We start from the raw sequence: 10,911 nt of genomic DNA on the forward strand, positions 1-10,911 counted from the left end.
CTTGGATGCCCCCTGAGCACACCCTCGATGCTGGCCTTTCCAGAGAGGAGCCAGATCCAAATTGTGGGCTTGTCCTATAGCCTTCCCCTTAACTTGTAGTTGGCCTATGGACCTTTGAATAGGATAAAAAAAATTGCATATAGATGGGTTTTTACTTTTTACAATTTTACCATATGCGAGCTCCCAGAGTCCCAGCCTCCCCCGGAAGTGCTGAGACCCATGTTTGAGTCAAACCCTCAGACGGAGAGCAGGCTTATTGCAAAGCGAGTGCAAAGAGGAGTCGACCATAAATAAGTAGTGCTCGCAATTCCAAAGAAAAAAGTGTGATCGCAACCGTAGTCTCTTGGCTTTACAATACCAAATTCCATTTAACAAAAAGACCTTTACAGTCCCAATTGCCTGTCCGACGGCTTTATCATTCAGAATGAAATTACGAGTAACAAACTAACAATTACAACACTAAAATATGTATTATATTTTACACTTAACAATACAATTTCATCTCCCAACCCCCCACCCCTCCCTAGAGTCCCTACTAATTTACAGGGAACCACAAGCTCCCCCATGTGCTACTTCACACTGCTTCCCTGTATAGTCTAGAGTCCAGGAAACAAATGAATGAGGCTATAAACACCTCTTGAGATACCATAGAAACAGTGCTCTCGATCAACATCGGCTCCCAAGTTGGAATGGACTATCAGGGAATCTCAGCGTGGAAGAACTTGTACCAACAGCAAAGAGACATTGACTACCTACAAGGGCCACTTCTTTAACCCTCTTCCAAGATCTACTCAATCAAATTGAAAATTGAACAGGAAAACAACCATTCAATAACTACATGAGCCCCTGTTCATCTGAACCAGTAGAAGCCTCGCTTCCCACGGGACATGCTCTAACTCCTTGGCTCTCATCCTCACTGAAGATGCCTTCAGTGCCCTCGCTTGAATAAGAAAATGGGCCAAAATCATCATCAGTGATTGCTGCTACTTTCTGCCCCTTCCTGACATCCTTTATGCCCCTACCCTGTAGTGCCAATCGCCTGCGTTTTCGAGCCTTCCTTTTACCCTTGGGGAAGTCCTCTTGCTGTGAGTCAACACTCTTGCCTTCTAACTCCCGAGGGTATCTGCCCCTGTCAACTTCATTCTCCAAATCTGTCATGGATGGCTCAGCATCCAGTTTCTGTCTCTTCCTACCGGCATTAGTCTGTAAGATATACACATCTTTGAGTGTGAAACACAAAGCATAATAAAAACCATATGACATTTGTCCTTTTCTTTTTTGATAAATGGCATTTTATTTTTAAATTTTCAAAAATCAATCCGAACCAGAACCAATGCGTCATCTCATGCCTACTTTTCAATCCTTGTTAACAGAGTTGTTGATATATATATATTTTTTGGTAGTAGTTGTCTATATTTCCAGATTCATAGCACAATGTTCATGCAGCAATGTTGGCTATGATATTCAGAATTATGAGCCTTACAACACTTGCTGAAACCAAAAGTTCATAGTCGGCAAAAAAAATATTATTGGGCTACCTAATTAGCCATGAAACTTCCAATTAACATTCCAGTTTTATTTCCCTACATTAAAAGTAACTTCATTTTAGTTGTGGGAAAAGTTCCAAAAAGTACGCAAATTGTCCGATGTAGAATGACAAGACACTACTTAGGTTAAATTTCACCTCATTTGCTAATAATTGCGTACCTTGGGACCACGATCAACCAGCTGGGGCCATTCATTGTGATTCCTAAGGCAATCAAGAACAGCCTGTGATTGACTTGATGCATACTGTTCTCCATTATGCTTCCTCAAGTTAACAAGGCCTGCAGGAAGCAGAAACCAGGATGGAATTATTGCAAAAAGACGATTCATAGTGCAGGAAAAAACCATGAAATTTTCCTAGTAAAATCATCATGTGAGCAATCAAGAGAATCTAGAGAGAATCACTAAAAGAATATGCAACCTGGTAAAGTGCTTGGAGCATGGCCTGATATTGTGCCTATATCATCATCAGCTATTTCCCTGGGTGAGTTGCGTATGGAGGACAAGTTCTGGTCATTGGTCTCATTGGAGGAAGATGGACCGCTGTTTGCAATAGGGGAGGCAGAAGGCATATTCTTCTTACCAGAATGTACCAACTCCAGAGATCTATCACATATTTCCCTACTTGTAGAACCATCTGTTGTAAGAACTGGATCCTGTCTCCTCTGATCAAGGCAAGAAGTCACTCTATCAATCTTCTTGGGATCATCACTAGGCTCACGAGAACTCCGGCGGTCATCTTTAGAGGCATCTTCTTTGTTTTTTCTCCGAGAAACCTATAAAATATTTTAAAGACTGGGCCAGTTACTTGGGTGATGCTATAAAGGGCTATCAATGCCAAAAGGCCATGACTCGTACCAAACTGTGAGTGCTGAATGTTGCATACAAAAGAAGCATGTCCTATCATTACCTGATCCTTTGATCCTGAACCTGATGAGCGCTTAATAAGCAAGCTAATAGCTGGAGAAGCCAATGGGGGGATGCTACCTGCACGCACACGAGGCACCCGTGGGACTCTTGGAGAACTGTTCAGCTCTTGATGCAGCAGTAGGGCAAGCTGCAGAAGCAAGGAAATAATGTGACACATGCACTTCCTGAAAGAATTAGAATAGACACAAAAGGCAGTTCTTTTCTCACCTCTTCATCACTCAATGCTGCAGAAGAGATGACAGGTGCTGGAGGATGCATCGGAGGTGAATTATTTGACTTAGACGACAGCTGAGAACTTGATTGACTGAACTTTTCACCCTTGGAGAAACCTGAAGCAGTAATTTTGCTTTGCATGTGCGAAGCACCTTGAGTCTGCAGTGAGCCTGTAGACTCAACAAAGCCAGAAGAAACTGTTGCTACACTCTGTCCAACAGGTGATCTCAAAGATGCATTTGACACCAGCTCCTTTGAATCTGTTGGGGGACGTTTAGAGAGCGCAGCTTGGGAACTCTTGCTTGTTTGCTGTGTTTTCAATACAGAATCTTTTGCTGTTTTTCTTGCCACCTCATGTCTTAAATCATCCCGTACTACATCACTCACAGCATGAACTCTCCTAGTATCAGCAAAAGAGATCATCTTCACTCGTTTAGTCGAAGTTGAAGGCCTTGGGGGAGTAGAAGCAACTACAGCTTTACTAGAACCAGAAACAGACAACTTGGAGATCACAACAGTTGATGAAGTTGAAGAAGATTTTACAACACCAGCAACCACTTTATGTTGAGTATGTTGTGCAGGAGGACTTGGCTGTGTCTCTCCTAATTTCACTGGCTCTTCAGCATGTTGCAAAACACACTTGGGTTCTGAAGAACCTTCCTGCAATGTCGCAGGACCAATTGAGCCTTCAATTTCTTGTTCACGCTTCTGAGGCTCATCAGATACAGAAACCATTCTTTCATCAATATTCTCCCAATCAGTGTGGCTTAATTCTTTTGATTCCCTTTCATTATCCTGGGCTTTATGTTCACTGAATGGCAAACTCCCTAAAATTGTGTCATGCACCTGTGCCAAAGCAGACCTCCCCAGAGACGTAGTCGAGAACTTGGTCGTGTCATTCTTTACATCAGTAATAGGTGAAGAAGGAATAACTGAATCCTTCATCAGATGCTCATCGCCGCCTCCAATTTTCAATTTGATAGTAGATTGTACAGAGATCGGAGGACTGCAACCATGCGAATCTTGAAGCATTTGATATTCTTGCACTTCTGCAGTGGTACTCGATAGCTTTGAAGCAAGGGGCCTCGTATTCTGAGAATCTACTGCAACACTGGAAGAACCTCCATTTAAGTCCCTTGGATCATAGTTCCCATCAGTAAGACGATTTGTATCATCAACAGCTGTCTTAACATCCTAATGCAATATATAGCAAGAAACAGTTACTCCAAAACAGTAGCTGCCAGGTAATAGCAAGCAAAGTAGGGAAGGGGGAAAACTTGTTGATCAACCATGACCAAGAGCAGAATAGAACATAATTTATTAACGAAATGGTTGGATGTATACATAACAACCAAAAGCCCAGCCCACCAATGCCTAAAGTTATTGGCTCACCTGACCAGTAACAGCCAGCCAAAAAGCTTTGGCTACCAACATAACCAAACTAAACCCAACTGAAAATCTGATGTGTAGCCGCTGTGCACACTAATACAGTCTTGTACCCCTTCCACAAAAAGAAGAAAAGAGAACATGCACAAAAGAGAGAGAGAGAGAGTCACATCAGACTTGTACTCTCACTCACACACACACACCTAAGACTTATTCAAGGAAGATGAAGTCCAAGTGATTAGGTCAATAGGCCAATCTGTCGTCTAACAATTGTTTGTTAATTGATCAATGGTCTAAAGCTGGTTCAAAAGTTAGGTCAGGTTAAGTGATTTTATTTAATTTTCTTTAAGTTAGCAATGACATTGCTGGGTCCACACCACTTAGACGCAGGATTAGAATAGTAAATAGTTGTGAGTTGTAATGTGTGTAGGCGAATTGGATGGGGGGTTTCCTATTCCAGCCCTGACTCCACTTCTCTTATTATAAATAAAACAAATCGTGGAAAGTCTCATTACCCACAAATTTTCTGCAAAATAGAAACTGCTGCTCTGCAACTTATCTTCTCCATTAAAGATTGGTCTTGTGTTTGATCAAGATTGAAGGAATCGGTGTTTAATCTGATTGATGCCTAACGGTGTGAAGCCTGAGTAGATCGTTTTGCTATTCTTCCAAATTCTCTATTGTTGTTCTATTGGTTTAGAATTGTAAGCATAAAACCTTCAAACCTGCAACTAGAACCTCGCCCCCCCCCCCCCCCCTCTCTCTAGAAGATTGCCTACTACCTTTTATTAGAGAATTCTGCCCAGCCCAATCCAGCCATTAAAATCTATTCAAATTTTTATCGCATGTTCTAGCTACCCATTCATGAACTTGATCCAAACTAGAAGAGATTCTGACCAGCCAATCTTCATATTTTGAGTTTTCCTAATCTACCCTTTTCCCCCATTAACGCACACTTAACCTTCCTAAAGCCTAAATCTGATTCTGTTTTCAACCCCTGACTTAGTCACTGATTTGCAGACCTATTTCAAGTCTGAAACCAGTAGCTGAAAACCACATCCTAACCCTAATTTCAGAAACCAAAATTACCAAAACACCCTCATTCCTACTGCAACCAGGACTTGACCATAGTTACAGTTTTACCCATCAGATTTGGCTGAAACTTTCAGTAAGCATTCCCCCCTTTACCTGCTCCACTCTACCCCACTCTCAACCCTAACCTACCATCTGATTTTAAGTTATTTGACAACACTCTAGCTTGGACCTTCCTCTAATTTTATGTTATTTTACAACTGTCTCTCTCTCTCCATGCTGTTCCAATCTACTACACGTGGGGCACACTTCCCTAACTATCCCACCCAAACTCCCCTGCATACAAACAGGCTTTAAGGGACTCCAGAGTAATTCCAACTCCAAAGCTCGATAAGAGGCTTTCTAGCAGTCTTTTACACCTTCAAGATTCAATTCCTTTATTTTTTTTCCTTTCTTATTTTAGGTTGTATCCTCCCCCTTCATCTAATAAATTTCTCACCATTTTACACAAGCTTTTTCCACAACAAAGCCTCCACTGCTCCAACAACACCCAAAGCATGAAGAGACGGCTCTTTTTCAATCATTTCGGCACTTTTACTCTCCCAATGAGTTTTAGCGCTTTCCTTCTGAACACAATATCATTATTAAACAGTATTCTCCTCATATATCAGAATCACACAATGAAATTTCATGGCATCAACTTATAAAAGTACAAGCATGTAAAATAAGGAAGTTGCCTTCACAAGATCACTACATAAACTAAAATGTCCTGCCTTTTATTATAAATCACAATATTACACATAAAAATCTAAAATTTTCCTTAACGATGCAATATAACTTTCCACTACCCCCTTCCCTTCCTAATATATCTTTTTCCTTAAAGTTGTAATTTATTTAGAATAAATTTAAAAAACAAAAATAATGGAGTCTAGAGCATTATAGGGAGGAAAGCAACTTTCCACATTCAACTCCTAGGCCTAAAACCAGAAAATGCTTATCCTTACATAATTGCACAAATATCGGCAACCCCATACCCATATTAAGGAATACACCATGGTCCATTATGTATGTCGCCAACTCTAAATTTCTTCAGTCCAGGGTGACTTACATGCAAACATGAAAACTTAAATATCTCTTTAATTCCATTAAAATGTACTAAAATGCATCTGGATAAGGAAGCATAACACCATCCCAGTAGAAAGAAAGTCCTTATATGGCTCAGCCCTTGGAACTGCCAGTTACTTCAAAAGTTTTTCCTGCTTTCCCAGAATTCAGTTAGCACCATGATATGTCAAACAACAAAAAAGAAGGATAAAAAAAAATTTCTAACCAAATTAACATGACAGTTTCATGGAAGAAAATTTGTGATATAGACATTTTAATCTCTACACTTTTATGTCATACAGCATTCATCCAAATATAAGTAAGCCATTCTTTCATGTGTGCCTCATATTTGCTAGCCATTCCTTCATGTGTGCCTCATATTTGCTATAGAATCTACATAAACAAGCTGTGTAACCTAACACCAATAAAATGAGCAATGCCTTGCACCAGACTACAGTAAATTTGAACCAAAATCTGGAATCACACATTATATCCTTTTCTAATAACTGTTTTAACATAAAACCACAAGGCTAAGACAAATAATAATTAATTGAAGCAAAGAACACCATGCAACAGTTGAGCATACCTCTTTTTCTGGTTCGATACACCCAGCATCATTTAACTCCAAAACCGAAAGTGCACCACAACCAGTTATAGGATAATTCTCATTTCTTGAAGGAACTTGGTTATCTACCTTTTCTGGACTTGGTTCCATTTCCCTAGGAAAAGCATCTCTACAATTGTCACTCAAGATGCGTTCAGTTGAGTATGGCTTGGCAGACGATACATTCAATGTCTTGTTGGTATTAGTTGTTGCTTCAAGATCAGGAACTGGGAGTACCGATTCAGTTCTATGTTCATTACTCACATCAAAAGAATCAGTCTTGATCTTGACACCCACTTCAGAAAACTCCAGCTTATGCGCCCCATGGGCATGTCCAGAAGCTAGATAAGTACAATAAGCACAACTACAAAAGTATCAGGAACCAAAGAAGAAGAAAAATGCATCTCTTATTTGCTCATCGCAAAAATAAAACGTAACAAATAAGCAGCCCACCCAGAAAACATTTAAATTTGGCTACATTTTCCTCCGTTGGAGGATGGGAAGGGGTGCAACATTGGTTACAGTATGAGATTACAGACATTGAAAAAATGCATACCTCTCTTTTTATTGTCCGCCTCCTTATCGGAACTTCTAGCCTTTTTCATTCCACTCCGATCCTTAAATGTTCCGTAGTCTTCCTTCTTCCGCTTCCCCGAAACCCCAACAGGCCGGAGCTGGTCTCTCTCCTTTTTCACGCTATTCTGCATGCGCCCAACGCTATAATCTTTAGCCTCCCGTTTCTTCATATCTTTTAGAGATGCATTCCTCTCACCACCAGTTTCATCAAATGGACCTCTCAATCCAATGGAAGTCTCCATTGAGGGAGCAGAAATTATCTCCTTCGACAAGGAGAACAGAACACCGGCACCTTTGTCAACCAGATTCTCGTTTTCCTCTTCAATTCTAGCATCAGAAACTCGGTTCTCATCCCAGGAAGGGAACTCTTTGTATTGAACGTTGAACTTCTTCGGCACATAACCGGTACACTTCCATAACTCAGGAGTGAAAACTGATGACAACCCCCGGAACAGGGCAGGGTCGCCACCGGGAATGCCCTGTACGTGTACCCTTTCCTCGATAGGAATATCAGTCCATAGCCTAAAAGAAGGCCGTGAAGGAACAGACGATGGATATGATGTGTTCATCCTTAATGTCTTGGTGGGGAGTTCAACGAGCAATTGTGCCACCTCCGTCTCCTCGCTATCATTCCTCTTCTTCTTGTTCTTGCACTTATCACAAGCAAACGACGTCTCCCCCTTCACAAAGCGCGAGCATCTTGTGTGCACCCAAACACCGCACTCGTCGCAGTTCACCATCTCTTCTCCATCATCAAAATTCACACCGCAAACGCAATCCACAGTCCAAGAGCCATCACCCCAGTCATCAGGAGGATCAGAGATCGGCAGACGGTGAGACCTGCGTTTCATGGCTTTCCGTTTTCGTTCTAACACCGAAACCCTAGCGTTTCAACAAGCTCTGGACAAGGCAAACTCTGACCATTGCCTTGAATTTAATCCCATGGCAATAATAAAAAGAAAATGTTTTCAATACCCTAACTTGAGAATTCCATTAACTCTTGGGATCCAAATTTCAAACTGTAGAAAAAAGAGAGAGAGAGAAAAAAAAGGAAACTCACCTCATAACATCTTCCTCGGAGAGAAACGACGAGTGGGTAGACAATCTCTCTCTCTCTGCTTTCGTTCCCAGGGACCCAGACCGCTCTATCGACGAAGGAAGGAAAAGGAAAGGGCCGCTGCTGTAGATACCATCTAGACGCACATGGCATCTCTCATACGAAAGAGCGGAAGCGAAAGAATATCAAGCTCTAATTTATGAGTCCATTGGCGTCCAACCCATTGATCAGCGGCTGAGCCGCTTGCCCGCTGCCGTGGCCCTTGAGTAACAGGCTCATTTTGTACCTTAGGAGAACCATAATGTGGAGGCTGGTTCTACGCTTGATGCCAATCAAATGGAATCAACACCTCCTTAGGTTCGCGTACCCTGAATGCCGACCAAATGGAATCCCCACCACCTCGAGCATTTGTTTTTTTTTTTTTAAGAAGAATGTGACCGTGTTGGGTCATAGTTAGTTACAACTGATAAGGTAAAGAATCACTTCACCAATCAGATGCTGCCACCTGGCCGAGCCGAGGTCAATCCAAGGACCGACCTGAACCGAGGGAAGTCGGTCCGATATGGTCCCCAAGAGATCGCATGGTCAAGCTGAGCACCACGGCTCAGCCCGCAAAGCACTTCCAAATCAGTTATTGACCCTGAGCCGACCTCACGCCAATCAACCGAGACCGAGGCCGAACTCTGAGGCCGACCACTGAGGCCGAGCCCTCCACAAAAGCCTTTGTAACGGCTTGTCGGGAATCTCGAAGCCACGTCAGCACAATCCGAGAATCGCGGGTAAAGGATCGAGCCACAATCCTATCACGATACCGAATCACACTCCCATTAGGACTCTTACCTTAATAAGAGTCCGACCCCAAAAATAACTCTCCACTTCACTCTACACGAGAGAGCTTTCCAAGAGAAGAATTCATACCATACTAAGACTCTCCCAACCGCTTCACCTCACTCTATAAATACTCAGGTATAGAGCTCAAACGCTCATCTCACTTTTTTATTAGCTGTTACGTTGTTGCACTGGAGACCTGACTTGAGCGTCGGAGATTCCTAGGCCGGAGCCACACCGGCTCTCTTGCGCTCACTGGTCTTTTTGTAGGCTCATCCGTGGAAGAACCGAGCGACAGAGGTTTTCACACGCAACAGATTTGGGGCCATCGTCGTTTCTACCAACTTCAAGAGCAGAAACAATGGTGCATACGAGATCAGGGCAGCATGGCTCGACTTCCCACAGAAACAAGCTACAGTCGGTTGGACAGGCGAGTCAATCACCGACCCCTGAAGCATCATGGCAAGGCGCGACCGAAAGACCCCCTCGGGCAGGGGGTGTGCAGCCTAGCACGGGCGCCGTGGCCAATCTAACTCCCCCGCCGGAGGGTGGGAATGGTGGAAGTATGCTGGGTACAGCAGCGGCTGATCGGGCATAGGTCGAGCCAAACTTGAACGGGCTGAGCTTACCACTGTCGCCACCCTTACCGGAGAATTTGGATCTGGAAGCCCCGGCGAATAACCGACAAGTTATGGATCTGCAACTGCAGATGCTCCACACCAACGAGATGCTGCGTACTTTCATGACCCAGATGGCCCGGGGTGGGCTAATGGGTCAACCACTGATCCCGCCCCCTCCAGCCCCGGTCTGCATAAAGGGAAACTTACAGCAGAATGGTGGTCGACATAGGGCCGAGCCGAGCTGAGCCGAGCTGCATCGTCGCATCCGCCTCGTCAAAAAACTCCTCCTCCGCGTCCCAACAGGAGCGCTCGGCGGGATGAGCAGGAGCATCGTCGGAGCCTGAGGACCGGGCAAGAGATCGAACTAGCGGCATCGGTAGCGAGGAGATCGATATTTTAGGGCCGGCTCGGAGAGGACGGACAGCCGAGGGCACACCGAGAACAACAGGAGGTAGCCCCCGACACCAAAGCCCGCCGTCTCTCCTAGAAGAGCAACCGAGAAGTCCCCGTGGGTCCAATTTCCAGAAGGAAAGAAGAATAAGGAGGGGTGATGCTGACCGAGTTGACCAGAATGGCCGACCTCAATGGGACGACCAAGTGAACCGATCCCGAGTTGAAGGACAAAATGGTCGACCTTGGCAGAATGAATGGGATAATTTGCATCAGGTGGATGAGCCGAATGACCGAGCACCTGAAGCCAAGATGGAAAAGTGGCTACGAGACTTGGTCAAGCAGGTGGAGGGATTAAAGAAACAGGCGACCCCGGATGCCTATTCCCTGGTTGGACGACACCCTTATCCTCCCGAGATCATGACCGCACCACTACCGGTCGGGTTCAAGCCACCTCCCTTCGACCGGTATGATGGGATGACCGACACGATGGATCATATCAACTATTTCAACGCGATGATGACCATGTATGGGGAAATCGAGATTGTCCCTTATCGGGCTTTCCCCTCACCTCTCAAGGGCGCGGTAACCTCATGGTTCTCCTGGTTGCCACCGAACTCCATAAC

The 10,911-nt window shown here is 44.0% G+C and overlaps 1 protein-coding gene across 5 annotated transcripts; it reads right to left on the bottom strand.

The window, feature by feature from the left end:
- Positions 1–684: 684 nt before the first annotated feature.
- LOC122664245 lies at positions 685–8,413 on the bottom strand. Of its 5 annotated transcripts, none has more exons than XM_043859987.1 (7): positions 7,371–8,410; positions 6,797–7,155; positions 2,683–3,882; positions 2,456–2,602; positions 1,967–2,321; positions 1,708–1,826; positions 685–1,203 (listed from the first exon to the last, which is right to left on the bottom strand). In XM_043859987.1, the coding sequence occupies exons 1-7, from the start codon at positions 8,239–8,241 to the stop codon at positions 835–837; spliced, it is 3,420 nt and encodes a 1,139-aa protein (XP_043715922.1). In that variant the 5' UTR covers positions 8,242–8,410; the 3' UTR covers positions 685–834. The 5 variants fall into 5 exon arrangements, 4 of the variants coding, with proteins under 4 accessions (XP_043715922.1, XP_043715923.1, XP_043715921.1 ...); XM_043859988.1 differs by having other exon boundaries at positions 1,991–2,321; positions 2,450–2,602; XM_043859986.1 differs by having other exon boundaries at positions 2,450–2,602.
- Positions 8,414–10,911: the final 2,498 nt, after the last annotated feature.

Source organism: Telopea speciosissima, chromosome 6, assembly GCF_018873765.1.
Source record: "Telopea speciosissima isolate NSW1024214 ecotype Mountain lineage chromosome 6, Tspe_v1, whole genome shotgun sequence".
Classification (NCBI taxonomy): domain Eukaryota; kingdom Viridiplantae; phylum Streptophyta; class Magnoliopsida; order Proteales; family Proteaceae; genus Telopea; species Telopea speciosissima.